Genomic DNA, 22,555 nt, shown 5'->3' on the forward strand with positions numbered 1-22,555 from the left:
GGGTGGTAAACTGGTTCTTGGGTCAGAAAATCCTGGCAATTAGTGAGAGCCCACAAGGAGTCCACGAGGTGTCTCATGAGGTCCAAAGAAGAAATCTGCCTGTGCCATTTTGGTGCTATGGGTATCAAGGATATGTTCTCCAACCCAAAGTTTCAGAGGAGGAATTGTGAAGTTTAGACTGAACTGATCCTACAAGTCACCCGAGGTCCATACATTGTTGACCAAGCCTGCCTGCCAATATTCCATTCCTGCAATGTGCACAGCGGACAGAACTGGTACGTGAAGTTCCACCCAAGCTAGAATCCATTTAGGTTTTCTTTGAGCTGCATGACTTGTGGTTCCTTCATTATGTTTGATGCAAGCCACAGCTGTGGCATTATCCCCCTGAATTCTGGTTGGATAACATTGCAACCTAAAGATCCAGTGTTAAAGGGATAGAAGGCAGAAAAACCTCCAGAGAAAGCAGTATCCAGGAGGAAGAGATCCAGCGTTAAAGGGATACTCTAATCGCTTATAGTTAAAGAACAATATATATATACAGAACGTTTTCGGAAAAAGCTGTGCTATAAAAAGTGAACAACTATATAATATCTAATACATATAGCATAGTGCCCCTGGAAGATGTTACCTTTAACGAAATGGCGTAGGGAGGAGCGGCGTGCTGATGTCACAGCGATTCTGCGCTGATCCCGGAAGCAATGGGCAGCGATAGTGTAGCCGTCCGGTTGGAGTTTAGTATAGGCGCTTTTATATCCAAAGACATGTAAGTGCAATATGATTATCGTTTTATTAAAATAACTGACAATATTACAGAATGGTGGTTCCTTTCTTTTATATGTGGGAAATGAGTGGTGTGATAATAATATTGCCTGAGTGGAGCGTTTTAAAGGATTTACCTTCTTTGCTAAATAAACCTTGGCTGGGTGACAACCCATTGGCGATATCTGATCTCATCTTAAGGATCAAAACAGCTGGTAAGCGGCAGTATTGTTGGTGGTGGAGGATCCTTTCTCTCCCTTTTTTTAATGACATTTCTTCGTTGGTGTTGTGTGCAATATCACAGTGGAGAGACCCTATGGAAAAATTAACTCTTTACACTCAGGGAGTTTGTTCAGAGACAATATCCTGATTCTAGTGGTTGTGGTGCATGTTTTTTTTCTTATATGAAAAAAACATTTACAGTTGTATGTAATTTCATATATTTTTGCATTTCACCTATGCCATATGGGTTGACACCATATGGTTAATTGAATAACGGTTTATCACATTACTTTTTTTTCTACATTATGCTATATGTATTAGCCCTTGTACACACGGTCTGACATTCCGATGGACAATGTCCGATAGGACCGTGTTGTTGGATAATCCGACAGTGTGTGGGCTCCATCGGAGTATCCGACGGACCAAGTTTTCCAGCTGGGCTATAAAATTTTCTGATAACATGATCCGATCGGACTTTGTCCGATCATGTGTAGAGAATTCCGATCAGAAAAAGTGCCACGCATGCTCAGATCAAATTCCTAGACCAAAGCTATTGGCTACTAGCATGAACGTAGTCCCGTCCTAACGAAATAACGTCATCACGTTAAGTACGATCGGATTTTCTGACAACTTTGTCTGACTGTGTGTATGCAACAGTTTTGGACAAAATCCGTCGGACAAAATCTGACGGACTTGGTTGTCTGAATGCCCGACCGTGTGTACAAGGGCTTAAATATTATATAGTTGTTCACTTTTTATAGCGCAGCTTTTTTGGAAAACGTGTTGATATTATTTTGGGTATCTCACATTTGAGTTGCAGCTTCCAATCCAGTCACGTTTTGTCTCAATGTGTTTATTTATTTAGTTTATTAAGCACAATTTCTTTTTCACAAGTATTGTTTAGACAGCGCTGTATTGCCACCTTTTTTTCTCTATATATACAGAATGAGCTTCCACCAGCGACCACGTTCTTTGCACCAAGAAGGTATCCAGGACTACTCCCAAGTCCACTAGGCTGCCATCCATCATGGGAAACCTGCCAGACTAGTGGGAGAAAGGATTTCCCTAACTCCACGTCTGTATTTGCGAGCCAACAGGCCAGGGCCAACCTGGTCTTGGGCATCAGGTGCATCTGATTATTTAGAGGATGCGCCTTATTGGCTTACACTACCAGAATGTTTTGTTGCAATGGTCTGAAGTAGAATTGGGCATATAGAACTGTCTTGAAGGAGGCGACCATCAAGTTCAGAACCCTCATGCCAAAGCGGGGGTAGTGTGGCTCCTGGACTGTAGAGTCCAAACATGGGAGTGCAGATTATGTATTTTCAGAAAAACAGTCAGAAAAACCCTGGAGAAAGCAGTATCCAGGAAGAAGTCTAGTTACTCAAAGTGCTGAGTCAGTTCCAATGCTGACGTCTGGAGGTTCAGGATCCTCCGGGACCTCTGCCGAGTTTGAACAGTAAACTGACTGGCATGGTTTGTGCTGACTGTTCTCACTGTAGAAGGTCCCCTGGGTATCCAAATATGGGAATGTCCCAAAGGAGAAGCATAGCAAGTACAGGGGCTACAATCTAGGTGAAGCCCCAAGGTGCAGTGGAAAGACCAAAATGAAGGGCAACAAATAGGTACCACAAAACTAAGGTAGTGATGATGCACTGGACTGCAAAAAACAAAAACAAAACCTTAAGAGCCCATTCACACAGGGGCAACTCCTGATCCGACTTCAGGTCGCCCCTAGTCGCCTCAGGTCGCCTCAGGTCGGACAACATTTAAAAAGCAATGTAAGTGAATGAGAGCCGTCTTAATGCACGCTACTGAAGTCGCTCCGACTTCAAAAAAGGTTCCTGTACTACTTCTATCCGACTTGTAGGCGACCGGTACCCATTGATTTCAATGGAGGTCGCCTCCAAGTCGGATCTCCGTCTATACGGAGGCGACTTTGACAGAATTATCAGCTCTCAAGAGGGAACTCCACGGCAAATTTCTGAAAAAAAATTGGCGTGGGTTCCCCCTCCGAGAGCATACCAGGCCCTTAGGTCTGGTATGGATTCCAAGGGGAACCCCCTACGCCGAAAAAACGGCGTGGGGGTCCCCCCCAGATCCACACCAGACCCTTATCCGAGCACGCTACCCAGCCGGCCAGGAAAGGGGGTGGGGACGAGCGGGCGGCCCCCCCCCTCCTGAGCCGTACCAGGCCGCGTGCCCTCAACATGGGGGGGTGCCTTGGGGGAGGGGGGGCGTGCGGCCCCCCCACCCCAAAGCACCTTGTCCCCATGTTGATGAGGACAAGGGCCTCTTCCCGACAACCCTGGCCGTTGGTTGTCGGGGTCTGCGGGCGGGGGGCTTATCGGAATCCGGGAGCCCCCTTTAATAAGGGGGCCCCCGGATACCGGCCCCCCACCCTATGTGAATGAGTATGGGGTACAATGTACCCCTACCCATTCACCTGTGAAATAAAGTACAATAAAACACACAACACAGAGAAAAAGTATTTTATTGCACAGCCGGGGGTCTTCCGTCTTCGGGGGTCTTCTCGCCGGACTCCTCCGCTATGTGTGTGTAGCTCTTTTGCCAGCGGAGGAGTCCGGCTTTCTTCCTCCCCGCCGCCGGCCTCTTCTCCCGACTTCGGGGGTCTTGTCCCCCTCTTCGGTTCTTCTGCCGGGCCACCGCGCCTGGTCCGGTGGCCCGGTCTTCTGTCGCCGTCTTCCGTCGCCGCCTTCGGTTCTTCTGCCGGGCCACCGCGCCTTCTTATAGCTCTTTTACAGGCGGTGGCCCGGTCTTCCGTCGCCGCCGCCGCCGCCGCCGCCGCCGCCGCCTTCCGTTCTTCTCCTTCTTCTTCTCCTGGAGATGTTGACTCGACGAGCTCTCCGGCCACAATGCCAGGGACGCGCTCCGCTGCCTCTTATATAGGGACAATGGGGCGGTGTCACATGGGTTGATGTCACATGGGTTGGTCACATGGGTTGATGTCACATGGTGACCCCGCCCCCTTACCATGTGACATCAACCCATGTGACCAACCCATGTGACATCAACCCATGTGACACCGCCCCATTGTCCCTATATAAGAGGCAGCGGAGCGCGTCCCTGGCATTGTGGCCGGAGAGCTCGTCGAGTCAACATCTCCAGGAGAAGAAGAAGGAGAAGAACGGAAGGCGGCGGCGGCGGCGGCGGCGGCGGCGGCGACGACGGAAGACCGGGCCACCGCCTGTAAAAGAGCTATAAGAAGGCGCGGTGGCCCGGCAGAAGAACCGAAGGCGGCGACAGAAGAACGGAAGACGGCGACAGAAGACCGGGCCACCGGACCAGGCGCGGTGGCCCGGCAGAAGAACCGAAGAGGGGGACAAGACCCCCGAAGTCGGGAGAAGAGGCCGGCGGCGGGGAGGAAGAAAGCCGGACTCCTCCGCTGGCAAAAGAGCTACACACACATAGCGGAGGAGTCCGGCGAGAAGACCCCCGAAGACGGAAGACCCCCGGCTGTGCAATAAAATACTTTTTCTCTGTGTTGTGTGTTTTATTGTACTTTATTTCACAGGTGAATGGGTAGGGGTACATTGTACCCCATACTCATTCACATAGGGTGGGGGGCCGGTATCCGGGGGCCCCCTTATTAAAGGGGGCTCCCGGATTCCGATAAGCCCCCCGCCCGCAGACCCCGACAACCAACGGCCAGGGTTGTCGGGAAGAGGCCCTTGTCCTCATCAACATGGGGACAAGGTGCTTTGGGGTGGGGGGGCCGCACGCCCCCCCTCCCCCAAGGCACCCCCCCATGTTGAGGGCACGCGGCCTGGTACGGCTCAGGAGGGGGGGGGCCGCCCGCTCGTCCCCACCCCCTTTCCTGGCCGGCCGGGTAGCGTGCTCGGATAAGGGTCTGGTGTGGATCTGGGGGGGACCCCCACGCCGTTTTTTCGGCGTAGGGGGTTCCCCTTGGAATCCATACCAGACCTAAGGGCCTGGTATGCTCTCGGAGGGGGAACCCACGCCAATTTTTTTTCAGAAATTTGCCGTGGAGTTTCCCCTTGAGCTCATTCTCTGCTTGGCCGCGGCAAAAGTCGCCTGGCCTGGGGCGACTTGTAAGTCGTCCCAAGTCGCGCTTGAAGTCATCACAAGTCGTTTTGAAGTCGTCCCAAGTCGCCGCTGTCAAGTCGTGTCCAAGTAGCCTGATCAAGTCGCCTACAAGTCGTGTTGCCCCTGTGTGAATGGGCTCTTAATGTTCATGGAGGAAAGCAATGACTGAACTTCTATATTCCATTTGGATTTTTGTACCTAAATGAAAGTATTGAGAACTTTTACATTGTGCATGAAGTGAATGTCCCCTTTTGCTTTGGATTAGGTTCAATGAGAAACTGTAAAACCATTTCTGCTCCAAAAAAAAGGCTATGACCCTTTAAACTCCCTGTGCCAGAGCAGCATGGAGGTCTGTCAGTTTTTGCAGAGATGTTGTCAGGTTTGAAAACAAAGCTCAGTGCAGGTAGAGTTTGAAATTCTAGTTTGTAGCCACAGATGTCCCTCTTACTCTGGTAGGTTGGGATGTCGCCTCATTGTGAGAACTTATTAGTAGGTTTGGAGAATTTTGAAGTCAGAGAATAGAAGACTTAAACCTAAAGGCCCAGGAGAAATTAAAGAAACTCTTCTTAGCCTCAGCTGGTAGAGGGTTTCCTATACTGAGACTTAGCCTTCTTTGCCTTCTTTTCCTTGGGCAAATGGGCACTCTTCCCTCCTGTGATGTCCTTGATGATGTTGTCCAGGAATAAGCCAAAGAGGCATTTCCAATTGATGTGCATGCGCAATAAACTGTTTTCATTCAGTGGTGTTACATAAACCAACAATTGAGCCATGGGTGTTCTGCATATGTACAGACAGAAGATTGATTATGGATATTAGGTATAATATCCACTAGCCCATCATCAGTAGTGTAAAGCCACAGGCACAAGCTCCAGTTGTTGGTGGACTGAACAGTCATTAAGGATAAATCCAGGATTGCTAGACATATTCTTGTACCAGATGCCCAGGTTCTGACAGAAGACAGGCTGCAGAGTAGGACCCGCTAAGGTAAATAAAGTCCCATTAACACCTCAGCGTTTTGTAGCTTAAACCTCGAAGCTCCAAAACGATGGAGGAGAAAATAAATCAATTATTCTTTATGGAGATGGTTCACCTTTCCACTCAAAAAAGTTCCATAGCTTTTTTTGTAGTTTAAATCGGGAAGATTTTAGCATTTTTGGTGTGTTTTTATCCCCATAGAAATGAATGAAAATGTTTTTGTGCACATTTCCATGTTTTGTTGCACATTTGTGCACTATTTTCTATTCAAATTAAAAAATTGAAAAAATAAAATAGTAATACTATATGAATAAAATTTAAAATAAATACACACATAACTAAAAAATCATAAATAAAATAATATTTAATAATACATTAATAAATAATAATTACCCCTAACCATAAAAATTATAACATGAATTATTATTATTATTACTAGTAATAATAATAAACACACAAACCACCCCCCAAAAAATAGTTTATTTATTTAGTGTTAGGGTGTTTATTATTATTATTATTTTATTATTTTTTTAAGGGTTAGGAGTTAATTACTTATTTATTATTACTTAGAATCTTAGAATTAATGTATTGAATTTATTTATTATTTATGATTATTTTTATTTGTGTATTTATTTTAAATGTATTTATTCATTATTATTATTATTATTAGTAGTAGTAGTATTAACACCCCAACCCTAGTAAAATAAATAAATAACCCTGACCCCTAAACCTAACCCCAACTCCTAATCCTAACCTATGAAGAAAAGTAAGGATAGCCGCAGACCACAACGAGATGAAATATTTAACGAATGTTCTTTAGTGTCACCATGCCAGAGGATAACATAGAAGCATTTGTTAACAATCCTTCCTTTCTTTTCTTAACTACTGATGGTGGTGAGCTGGGGTGGGCACCTGCAAGGACTTGTTCATTACTTGTAGCCTGAGCGGCGTTGCACTTTTCCTGGACTAACCCTAACCTAAGCTTAAAGCGGATCTTTACTGTATCTGAGGACCATAAAACAAAAACATTATTTAATTAATTTTGATTATTCAAAGCAAACTCCCACATCCATTCAGGTCTCCATGCTTTATTTTGCTGAAACATGGGTTTGAAATTCACCCCCTAGCATTTCTGCCCATGGCCATCTTGAGTAAAGGCAAATGAATCATGTAGCATTTACTTCCTGCCCTTAGCTCAAGTATGTATACATTTCAGTGTGATTAGCTGAGAAAAAACATCCTCCTCTCCTGAAGACTCCTGGGATGCATGACATTATTTGCCTAGGCAGGAAAACAGGAAGTAACAGAAAAAATGTAAAAAAAAGATAAATATAATATACTTTCCAGTTTACTAATGCTAGCAGGATAAGGATTAAAAATAATAAATGTTGATTGGTAGAGTGAAGTTCCACTTTAACTCTAACCCCTTACCCTAATGAAAAAAATAATAAATTAATAATAATAATAATAATAATAATAATAAAAAAAGCTAATGGAGAAGCTAAAAAAAAGCGGAAATATCTAGCAACAAATGATGCAACAGATGATAGTTTTCTCTATTGGCTAATAAAAAAAAACGAAAAGCTCAAAAACGCTGTATAAAAACGCGAAATACGCACATAAACCCGCCGGAAAAACGCTTAAAGATGATATGCTCAGCTGTGAATGCAGCCTAAAGCCCTTAAAAGGACTTCACTAAACACTGGGATGTCCTCCTCAGGAAAGTCAGTGTCTTGTTATTCCCGGAAATGGCCAAATCCACACCTTAACAACTTAAACCCCGGAAGGATTTACCCCCTTAATGACCAGGGCATTTTTTTGCGATACGTCACTGTGTTACTTTAACTGACAATTGTGCAACGCTGTACCCACATATAATTGATGTACTTTTTTTCCCACAAATAGAGCTTTCTTTTGGGGGTATTTGACCACATCTGTGGATTTTATTTTTTCGCTATAAACAAAAAAAGACGGACAATTAAAAAAAAAAGAATATTTTTTACTTTCTGCTATAATAAATATCCAAAAATATATATATATAAAAAATTTATTCATCAGTTTAGGCCAGGGGTCTCCAAACTTTGTAAACAAGGGGCCAGTTTATTGTCCTTCAGACTTAAGGGGGCCAGACCATGGTCATTGGGAGTAGAAAATGTCCAGGTGTCCAGCAGGAGTAAACAATACCCTATCTTTGGTGTCAGTGGGAGGACTAATGCCACAACGTTGGTGTCAATGGAAAGAATTGTGCCCTTTTGACGGTGGAGGAATAGTGTCCCATTGTTGGTGTCAGCAACAAGAATGATGTCCCATTGTTGGTGTCAGTGGATGGAATAGTGCTTTAAGGGCTGGATGAAGGAAAGCAAAGGGCCGCATCTGGCCCCAGGGCCGCAATTTGGAGACCCCTGGTTTAGGCCAATACGTATTCTTCTACATATTTTTGATTTAAAAAAAATTGCAATAAGTGTATATTGATTGGTTTGCGCAAAAGTTATAGCGTCTACAAAATAGGGAATAGATTTCTGGACTTTTAGATTTTTTTATTGTTTTTACTGCTAATGGTGGCGAGCTGTGGTTTTTAGCAGGACTGTGATATTTCGACGGACAAATCTGACCCTAAGTGACACTTTTTGGGGACCAGTGACACCGATACAGTGGTCAGTGCTAAAAAAAATGCACTGACTACTATATAAATTACACTGGCAGGGAGAGGGTTAACTACAGGGGCAATCAAAGGGTTAATTGTATTACCTCAGTGTGTTTCTGTGTGGGGGGAAGTGCTAACAGGAACAACACCGAGATACACGAGTAGAGGAGAGCCAATCAGCTGCTCTCCTGAGAGGGGAGGTCTGTGCTGATCGTTTATCAGCACAGCCCCCCTCAGATACCCACTCAGGACCACCAGGGATGCCACCACTGATGGCCATGGGTGGCAATGTGTGCCCACTCATAATTCCAATGTGTGCCCACACATAATGCCAATCACCAACAATACCTGCCAGTGCCTCCTAATCAGTGATGCCATCTATCAGTGTCACTCATCAGTGCCACCTATCAGTGCCCATTCATGGCAATCAGTGCCACCCAGGGGGAGAGTGGCTCTAGCCCAAATTTTTGGAGGGTGCTATGCAGGTGCTGGAAGGAAACGCGAGGGTGATGTGGGTGTAGCTAAAATGGGTGTGGGCAAAATTTGAGTGATTCTTCCTGATCTATAGCTTGTAGTGTGCCACCTTTCCCTCTTTGTATAGGCTAAATAGAGCCTGGAGATACACTAAAGAGATTGTGGAAGTAAAATAAGCTCCATTGAGGCCAACAATTAAATCCCCCAGCTAGGGTTGCAACCTCATCCCTTTAAACCTGAAGACATATGAATTACACAGGTTCTGTGGCTAATTTAATGCAAATAAGGCACCAAGTGCATTTAATTACCATCTTAATCAGCCACAGAACCTGTGTAATTAATATATGTTCAGGTTTAAAGGGATGAGGTAGCAACCCTACCCCCAGCATATGTCAGGACAAGCAATGATAACCCCTAGCAAGGTGTCAGGGCCAGCAATAACCTCAAGTCAGTGGGGTAGTTAAGTATAATAATTTAACAGCCACAAAGAAGCCAAAGAACCACCTAAAAACGCAGTCACACACTTAAAACAGGCCATGCAGTCAGGCACGCAGTCACATACCCCAAAAAACTGTGCTAAAGGTAAATATAACCACAATAATTCAAATAAAAGTAAAAGTATAAAATGTATCAATAAATAATATATAAATTAAATATGTCAGAAGAAATGATCTTGAGAAATTGATTAATGTGTAGTTGCTACCAACATCCTAATAACATTATACAGAAGCATGCACAGAAGTGCATTAGGGGACGCCCCTTTGGACTTTGTATGGCAGCAATATAGTATCAATGTCAAAATTCGATTGACAAATATGTAAAAAAGGGGGCACAATGGTAAAATTAGTACATCGATGAATATTATGAATATATTGGATATTCATAATATTCATTGACGTACTATTTTAGGATTTTTTTATCCATTTATGTCTATGTTTTATATATAATATTTTTTTTCTATGAATGCATAATTAATAAAGTTGGCACCATTGTGCCGCCTTTTTACATATTTGTCAATCAAATTTTGACTTTGATAATATATTGCTGCCATACAAAGTCCAAAGGGGCATCCCCTAATGCACTTCTGTATGAATTAAATATGTGATAGAAACAATAAAAGTGTAATCTGTGCATACATATAAAGTGCAATGTGAGACACAAGTGACCCCTATTAGCATTTCACATCAACCAAGTTCATTAGAATTGTCTACAAGCAGAGTGCTTAGGTCCAGGTGTAGCTGTATTACCTGGAATACATTGTTGGAATACCAGTTTTGTAAACAAGAAATTGTAGTTTATTTAGGATGAAAAATCATAGATAAAAAGCCATGCAATCACTTGTGTCCTCCGTGGCTACAGCGTGCTTACTTGTCCACAATTGGTGAAGTCTGAGATGTGTCTCAACACTAGCAAGCTTCAGCATGGATGTGTGTCAGCTGAACTAAGTAGGGAAATCCAGGAGCTGCGGGAGAGCCACTATGTGGAATTGCCATACTCAGTGCTGCGGAAGAAACAACTGTGAGCTGTGGCAATTCTTCCTGTGGTGACAATGGGGGCGGCGTCTAGTGATGACATCACTCGCTGTGCCAGCAGATGGAAGCAGAAGCCAGGGAGGAGGGAACACTTGGAGAGCAAGACGATCGTGTGTGTCCCGTCGCTATGATGATATGTTTCGTGCTCCTGCACCTTGTCAAGTCATGTGATGGGACCTGGACCAATGGGGATTAAGAGGGCTTTGTTTTTTGTTTTTTTTATCAGAGGCCTTTTTAGAGGCCGCTTCCTTCTTTTTTTGTATCGTTATTTAGATTTTTCCTTTCTTCCTTTAACTGTACCTCTTCTTCTTGCAGCGCACTCCTACGCAGATTTACTTCGATGTCTTTGTACCAATTCTCTCATGTATATAAAGTGCACTGCAGGGACATCGGGGGAGCAGCTGGTGGCAGCTGCGGCCCCGGACCGCCTCTCAGTCCGCCAGAGGCTGCTGCACAGGAGACATGCTCGTCACCACATGACTTGACAAGGTGCAGGAGTGAGAAACGCCCCTAATGTTGTCTCCACGGGAAGAATTGCCACAGCCCACGGTTGTTTCTTCAATTCCACACAGTGGCTCTCCTGCAGCTCCTGGACTTCCCTGCTTAATACAGCTGACACACATCCATGCTGGAGTTGCGAGTGTTGAGACACATCTCAGACTTCTCCAATTGCGGACAAGAAAGCACCATGTAGCCACAGAGCTTGTTAACATCTGACACAAGTGATTGCATGGCTTTTTATCTTTATGCTGTTTCATCATAAATAAACTACAATTTCTTGTTTACAAAACTTGTATTCCAACAATTTATGCTAGGTAATATATAGGTAATACACCTGGACCTAAGCACCTATGGACTTTATTTGCAGCTTTTTTTCATGGTTCTCCTTCCCAAGAACAAGTTCTAGCAGCTAAGGTCCGCTGGATTGTCATTTTGTCATTTTCTCTACAATTGTTGTCCTTTTCAACAGGAGCCTGATCATTTTTGTGGCTAATCTATAAGCACAGTGAATCCTCTTGCGAGCTATAAGCAGCTACTCCCTTGCACCATAACCCACTGGGTGTGAAACTCAGCCTGCTTACCAGAGGTTAGGACTTATATAGCAGGTCCAGCAATGCATGGTCATGTCAAACGGGCAATCAGTATAACACCAACCGGACCTCAGATAGTTAATTTTCCTCCAGTAGATCCACCAGTATTACCTGCATCAATGATCATTTCCACAGTAGCTCACAGCACCCAGGACCGCAACTGTACACATAAAAATACAAAGAGCTACCAAACCATTTATTTTACTGTTCAGCCAGCCTTGTGATCTAGGCACCCCCTGCCAGAGAGCAAAGCCAGGTTGGTGACCTCACTGATCTACACTGCAGTTGAAAAAAATCTACCCCCCCAAATGTAAAGTAGCCCTTACATTGATTGGTGGCATATATATTTATCAGGTTAAAAAAAAATTGGTACCATGAGGAGGGAGTAGTGAGATGTATTGTGACACACCAGCAATGTTAGGGCTCATTCACACTAGTGGTTAAGGGGCTGTAAGCCCTGCAGTTGAGCCACATTTTTACCATCCCCAACTGCTACCCCTTTAGCTGCATAGGAAGCAGCTGGGGGTGTACACATGCTGCAGCCATGATGGTTAGTGTCGCAGCGGGAATTATACCCCTTTGCTTTTGGCAGGTGCTATCACTCACTGGACACAACCCATTCAAATGACTTGGGTCTGGTCTTCACTTGGGGTTGGTCTTACCTCTTCGAATCCCGAGGTAAAGCAGGCGGTGAGGAGATGATAAAACACCTTCTTATGTCTAATGATCTCTAAAAAGCCATCTAAATGCTCTTCAGAGAGCACAGCTAGCATGAATGAGCCCTAAAGGTTAAAGATGAAGCAAGCAGAAGGAGGGATGAACAGAACACACAGATCCTGCATGCTTTTATCCCAGTCAGAGTGTGTCTATAGCAGGGGTAGTCAACCTTAGACAGGTGGAGATCTACCTGAACACTGGTGAAGTGAAAGAATATTGGACATAGGGGGTTATTTATGAAAAAAATTGGTGTAAAATCTCGTGCAGCTGTGCAGAGAAACCAATCAGCTTCCATATTTTATTGGAAAAGCTTAAGAGATGATTCACACAGGGGCAACACGTCTTCCAGCGAGACTTTGGGAGGCAACTTGGACACGACTTGAGTATGAATCACAGCGCGTCTTAAGGCAACTTACAAGGCCACTTGAAGTTGCTTCCAGGACAGGGGACTTTGCCAGTGGCCAATCACATAATAATCAGCTCTGTAGGAGGGAGGGGTTTGCCTAGAAAACTATTTTTACTTCCTGGGAATTTGCTTCAGTTAAGACAGGGGATCTGACTTGGAGGCAACTTCCATTGAAATCAATGGGTACAAGTTGCCTAAAAGTCGGATTGAAGTAGTACAGGAACCTTTTCTTAAGACGGCTCTCATTCACTTACATTGATTTTATCATGTTGCGCGACTTGAGGCAACTTGGGACAACTTCAAGTCGGATCCAAAGTTGCCCCTGTGTGAATGGACTCTAATTGAACAACCTAGTCCGCCGGAAAAGTCCGGTCGTGTGTGGGCAGGTCCGCTCATTCAGAAAGTTCAGCGGACCTCCGCTGCAAAGTCCGGCGGTTTGTCTGCCGGACTATGTCCGCCGGATAGTCCGATCGTGTGCATGCGGCATAAGGGTTGCCACTTCATCCCTTTAAACTTAAACACATATGAATTACACAGGTTCTGAGGCTAATTAAATGCAAATAAGGCAACAAGTGAGTTTAATTAACACTTTAATCAGCCACAGAACCTGTGTAATTAATATGTGTTCGGGTTTAAAGGGATGAGGTGGCAACTCTACTTGACATTGCAGCTGGAACTATAGACAAGGCATTGGCTCACGAGGAAGGCTTGATGCCTCTATGGCTGCTTGCTCCCTTCTCCTGTTCTGCAGCCAGCCACCACCTTCATCCGTGATCAGTGATAACAGGTTGGCAAGCCCAGGACCAATTTACCAGTCATCACAGGTTGCCGACCTGGGCTCTATAGGAAACATTATTTATTTGATTAGAAAGGCATGCTGGATGTCTGTATTCCCTCTGACACTGTCCCTGAGGATTTTTAACAGCAGCCTCCTGATGTGCGATAAATAGGACATATATAGAGAATGCTTTCCTCTGGTCCTCTTCCTCCACTGCCTGCACTAAATCAAGGAGCTGCACAAGTTGGTTCTCCCCTCCCTGGAGCAATGTACAGAAAAAAAAGACTCATGTGGGAGTTTGAGAGCTGAAGGGTCACTTTGGCTTCTTCTTGCCCTGGCATTGAAAATCAAAACAAGGCGGCAGAGAAAGGGGGAGGGGTTGCAGCATGGACGCAGGCTAATTGGATAAGCCTGAGAACCCTCCTTCCCCCCTATACAGGTCAAAGCAGTGAAACTGTAAATATTTTTGACAAATATATATATATATATATATATATATATATACACACATACACAACATTTTTTTCAGAGCCTATAGAATAAAAGAATAACATTTTTTATGCCACACAGTATTTGTGTAGTGGTAGTAGGCGACACCTTTACAAGTTATCAGTTTACACAGGAGGTGCTAAAATTATTGCTCTTGCTATAACGTTTGCTCTGGTACCTTACATGTGTAGTGTAAACACTGTTAACATATGCATGCGCTACCTATATATGCGTTTGCCTTAGTGCGCGAGCACGGTGGGGGACAGGGGCACTTTAAAAAAATATATATTTATTTTTATATGGTTTCTTTAACTTTTATTTTAATCACTTTTATTGCTGTCACAAGGAATGTGAACATCCCTTCTGACAGCAATAGGCAGTGACAGGTACTCCTGAGCTACCTTGCTGCAGACCCATTTGTCCGCAATCTCCACTTTCTGGGAAGGTCAGCAATGTTTCCCACATTTTGAAAAAGTGGTGACACCTCTTCATTGGAAGGAGGACTTGTCCCCAGGCCTTGTGGGTTTTGAGGTCCATGGCTTCTTGTGGAGTTGGGTATTGAACTCAGGCTTAGACCTGGAGGACAGGGATTGGTAGGAGGAGTCTGCAGCAAACCTGGACCCTGGGGTTCCTCAGGATTTGATGCCATAGAGGAAGATTGTTCAACTTCCTCTACCTCCCGAGAACCTGCTTCTTCTTCCACTTCTTCAAGTAGATCCTCAGTCGGTTCTTCCTCCGTTAGCAGCAAAGAAGGGAAGGAGAGTGTTTCCATTTGCAATCTAAAAGTTGGTGTTGTAAACCAGCAATAGCCCAAGAAAATTCCTCCCATAACACAAAGGAATTGGAGGAAGCTGCCCTGGATGCATTTGAAAATCCAGATAAGTGGAGGGGATCAGAGCCACACAGAACCAAATGATCTTCAGTGGAGTTACTGCAGGGGGAATTATGGCTAAGCTTCTCCTTACTTGAAAGAGGAATTGGGGAAACTTCTCCCTTATTTTCCCCCACCTCTCTGCTGTTGCTGAGACATGACCTGTTGACAATGAGTGGACTCTGGTAGTAATAATATAGCCCACTCTCACCTGAAAGGGGCAAGTGCTAGTAAGTGCTCCCAGATTGGTAGAACTTTATTCCAAAATTTCTAAATAAAGGGCCAGTTTACCATCATTCAGACTTTAGGGGCCCACTGGGAGTAGGAAATGTACTGGCATCAGTGGGAGCCAGCATTATGCATACAACCGTTTTTTTCCCATGTATGCTTCGCACTGTAACATTGAAAGGGGAATACAGCTCTCTTAAAAGAAAATGCATACTTCACATTGGGCTTTACCATTCCGTGTTGTTACATAAAAGTCACACCAATGTGACATCATTTTAATCTGCATAGTATATTTCCATCTAAGTTAGAGCTGTATGAGTAAATGTTAAAGAATCGAGATCGCGATTCTACCCCCCTCCCGATCTTAAAAAAGCATTTCCTCAATTCAGTGCAGAGAGTTCTCTGCTCAAGCCACAGCTGTCAAAAAAAAAAAACAGCAGCCTGTCAAGTTTCTCACAACATCACTAAAGAGAAACATTGAAAAATATAGTTCTTTTAGATCAAAGGAATGAACTTTGGTCTGTAAATTAAGTCTGTTTACCACTTAAAGACTAAACCTTTTGACACTTGTTGCTTACAAGTTAAAATCTATTTTTTTTGATAGAAAATAACTTTATTTATATTTACCTTCAACTATGTAGTACAAGGGCCTGCCCGATTGCATACAAATTGAAAGTGAAAGTGTTTAGGTTTGATCTCCTTTATACGGTTTTGGTAAATCCAAAGGAAAGTTGTACAAGAAAATTGTATAATGTATGGCCAGCCTTAGAACCCCCAAACATTATGTATTTTAAGCAGAGATCCTGGGGAATAAAATGGTGGTTGTTGCAATATTTTATGTCACACTATTTTGACAGTGGTCTTTCAAATGCAATTTTTTGGGGGGGGGAAACTGAACAGTAAAGTTAGCCCAATTTTTATTTTTTTTACTACTTATTTACAATAAAATTCAAGGAAATAAAAATAGATGTATCTAAATTATAGCCCTATCTGTCCCCCCCAAAAAGTGTATAATACTTTAGGGTAGACTACAAAACCTAAAAGAAATGTGCAGAACCAAGACATGGAAAATGGAAAAAAAAATGGCTATGATATAAGATTTCTAAACTTTCTTAGGTTGCTCACAATTCTGAGAGGGCTATTAATTCTGACAGAGAAGTCTTGTCAAAACACAGCTAAATTAGCTGATGTAGCTTTCAAATGATGTTTTTCTCCCAGACTTTTCAGCTACATAAATGTTCAGACTTCCACAATCAGTTGTAATATGAAAAAGACACATTCCAGAAAGGAACTCTTCCATGGTCCATTTCTTCAAAAATAAGACCTCAAACATTCGCCATTGTGCAGGAGCAGTGCTCTTCAACTACAAGGTACCCCCCGTAATGTTTCTGTGCTGATAGTCAATACCTACAAAATATACAGTACCTAATCAGCTGACTCAATTCCAGATATATTATATAAACTACACAGGTGTTCTAGTAGATTAGTTTTATAGTGAACATGTGTCCAGACTAGGCATTATGAAAAAATGTATCTTCAAAATTTGCAACAGAAGCACTGAAATCTTAGTTTTTTTCTCATTACAACAAAATCTCAGCAGAATCTCTTATGACAGAGTCTCTTTAAAGGCTTCTTTAGACCTGTGGGATTTTCCAGACAGAAATTAAATTACTGCCCATGCTCAGTAAGAGACATACCAGCACATCAAAAAAGGTACTAAAGTGCAGTCATAGTGAGCTCTAAAACTGCTGCTGAGAAAACCTCAAGTCCTTTTAGAATCTCAAAGATCTGAACAAAGCCTATGGCAGGGATGCATAAGTGACGTTTAGCAGCTCAATCAAGCTACAAATGAGCTTGAAATTAGTAACTGCACAGTTGGAATAAATTACTCCTAATGCCTTGTACACACAGTCGGACATTCCGACCACAAAATCCATCTAATTTTTTCAGACGGATTTTGTCCTACACTGGTGTTGCATGCACACGGTCAGACAAAGTTGTCGGAAAATCCGATCGTTCGGAACACAATGACGTATGTTCGTTACGGCGGAACTACGTTGAGGCTAGTAGCCAATAGCTTTGGTCTCGTAATTTGATCTGAGCATGCGTGGCACTTTGTCCGATCGGAATTCTCTACAAATGATCGGAAAAAGTCAGATCTGATTTTTTTGTCGAAAAATTTGAGATCCTGCTCTCAAATTATTTCGCCGGAATTTCTGACGGAAAAAGTCAGAGCCCACACACGATCGGATTTTCCAACAATATAATCCGGTCGGACCATTTCCGTTGGGAATTTCCGACCATGCGTACATGGCATTATAGTGTGAGCTGTTTATATACTGTATGTGTAGGCTTTACTATAAAATCCTGTTTTGGCATTTGACAGATGAATGAAGGGGCAGGTATAAGCATCAGGAAAGGCAGAACTAAATCTTGACTTTGATACAGCCAGACTGTATCCAATGGAGCTCCACAGGACAAAGATCAATCTGAAAACAGGCTAAGACTAACTAAAGTAACAGCATATTTGTTACCTTAGAACATTTAGGCAGGGTCCACTTTAAAAAGTTTTTGTGAATAAAAATTAGCAAGCATTACTTACTTAAAACCTATAAGAAAAGTAGCTAAAGTGTGCATGAACCAAAGCTGGCAACCTAATACAGCATAATTAAGAAATACTTCTGATATATTTTTGTAAATATCATATAACATAGTATACGTTTTCAGTACCCGTCCATAGCTGAATAAAGAAAGCTATACTCACATTTAACAGTGATCTGAGCTACCGACTCAATAACCCCAAGACTTGACATAGCGACACAGGTGTAATTAGCAGACTCCTTGACGTTGGTAAGTTCCAGAACATTACGCCCCACAGGCATATCATCTTCTGGGGTTAAATCTTCAGCACCCATCATCCATTTCACATAGGGCATGGGTGAACCAACCGCAACGCAAGTTATATTTACATTACCTCCAGGCATAATTTCATGGCTCATAGGTAAAATGGAGAAACGTGGAGCTACACGACGAACTGCAGATAAAATTAAGAAGGATACAGAAGAATGACTTAAATAAAAAAACTGAATATTAAAGAAAACATATTATGAAATTAAAATATATATATATATATATATATATGTAAACACTTTGAAATAAAATAAAAAAAAATACTACACAAACAAAAAGTGAGAATATAGAAACATGAAGCCATTATTCATACCAAAAGGGTTCCATATATCAGGAGTACACCCATCACAGCACATATAATACACAAAAATTTATTAGGAATTTCTCATCTTTATCAACAGGTATGGGGTGTCACAAACTAAATAAAGTAACCAGCTGTATCCATATCTACTACTATATTATCAACAATTAATATGTCAGCGTTTAAGTATATACCTTACAGAAGTTTCAATTAACAAGATTGATAAGAGAAATCATGTCATGTCAATTGGATTTGACTCTTACTACCATTTCGGATAGTCCAAAAAATAGCCAAATCATTAAATTAGTACATGTAACCAATACTTTGGTGTACCACATACCAGCTGCAGAAATGAGAAACTCTAATGAAATTTTTGTGGTTTTGGGGTGTAAAAACCCTAACAAAGCCTCTTTAGAATCTGACACGGTTTCATCGATAAATGCAGCTTTCAGAAACACAAACATCATGCAAAAGAAGTATAATTTACTTAAAATAACTAAATAAACAAAAAACTAAAACAGGGAAAAGAAACGACAAAAAAGGGAAGGGAGGGAAAAGACAGAAAATGCAGAGGAGTATAACATAAGGGCAACTAGCAAATGCCCGCAGTAATAGTGGATGTAGAAAAAGGCATCAGGGGATTAAGGGCAGGGAACCCACTTAGTGCATTAAGCTACAGCATATGTGACTAAATGTGTTTCAACACATGGAGGCCTCCAGCCTTGATGATATATAAAAAAGGTTTTTCATTGTAAAAAAAAGTGATGGATTAACGCTGATAGTAACAGTGACATGTTCTGTGCATCCCCCTTGCTGATAGGTGGATGCAGTTTTCAGACCTCGCGACTTAGAACATGGATCAAGGGGTTGACGCAGCCCCTTTTTTTTGTGACTCTGTTCCTGGTGAAGACAATTAAATTTTTTGAGGTCACTCAATAAATGTGCTTTGACTGTACAAATGACTAATTACTACAGACTTAAACAGTATACATATTGTCTTGAAAGTTGCTTAAATCTGAAAAAAAAAATCTATTTTTTTTATATTTAAAAATCAAAATTTAAGTTCAAATAATTAGAAATCCACTATATAAACAATGTGCGAATTGCATAAATATATAGGGATGTCATTAAAAGTGATACTTTTGCTAGTATTTCCTGTTCCAAAGAACAGAGTCACAGAGGCCCCACCAAATCCTCAGGCACACCCGACATACAATGAAGAAAAGTTAAAAGAACAAAAAAAGAAAAAAAAATAAATAGAAAAAGAAAAAGAAAAGGAGCATGCCGACAATAATACAGGGGGGTGCAAGTCTTCTGATGGGGCCAACATATAACTGAGTGCAGAGAGTAGAAATGATAGCTGACAAACCCTGGTCAGCAAACACATTTGCAGACAAACAGCAGCATGTGATGCATACACTGCGTTGTCATGAGAGCAACATAATACATTTTTTTAAAGATCTGAATCAAAATAGAGTTTTAAAATATGAATTGGTTAAAAATAGAAAATATCAGAGTTTGAATGAGAGAAAAAAATGACAGTACTTTGGAGATTTGGATCTGCTATTCTAAGTATATGGAAAAAGAAAAGCACTCACAGAGCATAATGCCTAAAAAATTCTAACCAATTTGATTTTAAAATCTGAATAAAACTACATTTAATTATATCTAAAGCCAAAACCCCAGTACTGCTGACCAGAAAAAAGCATTATAGAATACAAAATGTTAAATTTTCCCAAAAAAGTGAACTTCTTCTGTGTAGGGACATCTGTTCTGATAACTGTCCAAGAGAGGATCTTCCCTCACTTTGGTGAGAACCCTCTCATGTAAAGCGAAAATAAACCCTCCCATCGTTTTTTAACCAAGGAAGCTGTCATCTTAGTTTCAGTTTGATCTCCAACTGCCATGGTGCTGCATATGTGATCAGTTATGACAGCAGCCATTTGATGGTTTGACAGTTTGGTTGAGTGCACAAGCATATGTGATAGTTAGATTTGACGGCATGCCGGGAATGGTCCTCTTTTTTTGAAATTGTTAAATTGATGAGACATGATGTGAATTTGGTTCTGCTAATTAATGTATCTGGGACAGAAAATGGAGGGAAATCTCCTGAATCAATCACAGCAAAAACAAACTAAAATTTCCTACAGATACACGTTAATTAAAGAGGTATGGGTGACTGAATTGGGGAAGGTGTTTAACTGGTATGCAATTAACTTAATAAATAAGACATGCATTCTCCTACATAGCATAATATTTTCACAGAGGATACAAATGCATCATAAGCAGCCTTGCATTGATGTGTTGATGTGGTGTAAACAATATTTACCAATTGAACGAAAATGTAAAGAGGAACCAAAATCTGCTCACATAGTTTGTAATAAAACATCTATGCCATTCCGAAACTTCCCTCCAACCACTTTGCATATTATTTTATATATAATGTGATTTTGTACTTGCCAAATATGCTGCAGAAATCTCTCTCCACTGAGTCTGGCTGCAACCATTTTAACTGTGGGCAGCTGAAGCTGCTGCCTGTTCACTTCCTGGATTTACACAGACAAACAGAGGCACATCTCCAGCTCTGCAGCTCTCATTGGCCCTTGAATGACTCACCCCCCTTCCCTTCCTGGAAAACTCTTGAGAGAGTGAGAGAGAGAGCTGTGCATGATTTAATTAGCCTAGGCTGTTTACCAGACAAGAAAAGGGAAGTGGGCTGTATAAGGTACTTACTGACAGAAAGAAAAATGTTTTACTATCCAAAGTTAAAACAACAAGGGCAGAAGATTTAATAGATGGAAAGTTGAAAAAATGACTGAAGGCCTACTTTAAATAAGCCTCAGCTGATTGATTACCTTAGATCATGTTTTAGGAAGGCTTCACAATGCCCCCCGTTGTGCTTTTGCTAATGCGCAGCTAACCCTCGGTTTTTGTGTGGGTTAGCTGCGCTTTCCCATAGACCTCTATGAAGTCCTGCAATTTTGGCGCAGTTTCAGAGAGAGCACCAAAACTTAAAATCTGTACACTGCATTCTGTACACGTACCTGTCTACTGTTTGGCTGCTATCAGAACAGTGGTTAATACTGTGGTCATCGTGTAACAGTTATGTCATTGGCAGAGGACATATGCAAACAAAGTACAATTACAATTGTACAATTACTTACCTACTAACAGGTTTTAACGATAAGAAATTACCATTATGTCTAGGACAAGGATTCCTTTGCTTGCAGAATAAAAATTCGTCTGTTAAAGAACTCCATTAAGAATCATTAATTTTAACATGCATATATCATGCCTCCTATTGGTTTTCAGCACAAAAGAAAATCTGTATCCCTTACATCTAAAACATTGATATACAGTATATACTGTACAGATATACCATTTTGTTTTGTATCCTTTATCCTTAAAAGTTGTCATTACATTTTTCCTACATGTGCGATTTAACATACATGTCAGTATGACATGACTGAGCAGTGAAATCTGCTCTCATAATGTCCTGTGCATGCAACATTTGGTATAATCGAGTTACCTTTTACTGGCTGGCAGACCTATTTGCATTTAAAAGTGAGCTCTTGATGAGTTTAAGCAAAAATGTCAGATGCTTTTGAATTTGTGAACTAAAGCTTACACAGGGATAGGGACCACTCTAATTTCCTACCTCCAGGGGACGTTGTTGGGCAAATTTACCAGACCTAGTATGTCTCTTCATTCCTGGAGGTGAAGCAATATCATAGAGGCTTAGAGAATTTCCTAGTCTCTGCGATTTCTGAAATAGTAAACATTTTCTGGAGAACCCCAGCTGTATGACTGGATAGTTGGCCAGCAAATGGCGGTGCATGACGTCTCATGTACACTACATGACGTCCTACAGGAGTTCAGCAGCAGCAAAAATGCTCCTCCTCTTCTCAGGTTCACCGCTGCCACTCCTGGCTCCAATGCCCCCACCACTGTGTGCTCCCATAGCAAGCTTCTTGCTATGAAGGGCACTCAGGTGAGCGCTCCCCGGAGCCTTGCTGTCTGTGTCTATTGACTGCATGCAAAAGGTTTTTTGCCTACCTATAGAACCACTTTAATTATGTGCTTGGCTGAA

At 42.1% G+C, this 22,555-nt stretch overlaps 1 protein-coding gene across 23 annotated transcripts in view; it reads right to left on the reverse strand.

Annotated features, from left to right (window-relative positions):
- The window catches only part of PTPRS (protein tyrosine phosphatase receptor type S), a 733,740-nt gene that overhangs the window by 446,443 nt on the left and 264,742 nt on the right, over window positions 1–22,555 (reverse strand). For all 23 annotated transcript variants that reach the window (XM_077475694.1, XM_077475692.1, XM_077475693.1 and 20 more), the window contains one exon: window positions 18,019–18,288. In XM_077475694.1, coding sequence (XP_077331820.1) covers window positions 18,019–18,288 — 270 coding nt within the window. The remainder of the gene's footprint in view (window positions 1–18,018; window positions 18,289–22,555) is intronic.

The sequence above is a fragment of the Lithobates pipiens genome, unplaced genomic scaffold, assembly GCF_037356315.1.
Source record: "Lithobates pipiens isolate NorthernLeopardFrog02 unplaced genomic scaffold, aLitPip1_a1.2 Scaffold_13, whole genome shotgun sequence".
In the NCBI taxonomy this organism is placed as follows: domain Eukaryota; kingdom Metazoa; phylum Chordata; class Amphibia; order Anura; family Ranidae; genus Lithobates; species Lithobates pipiens.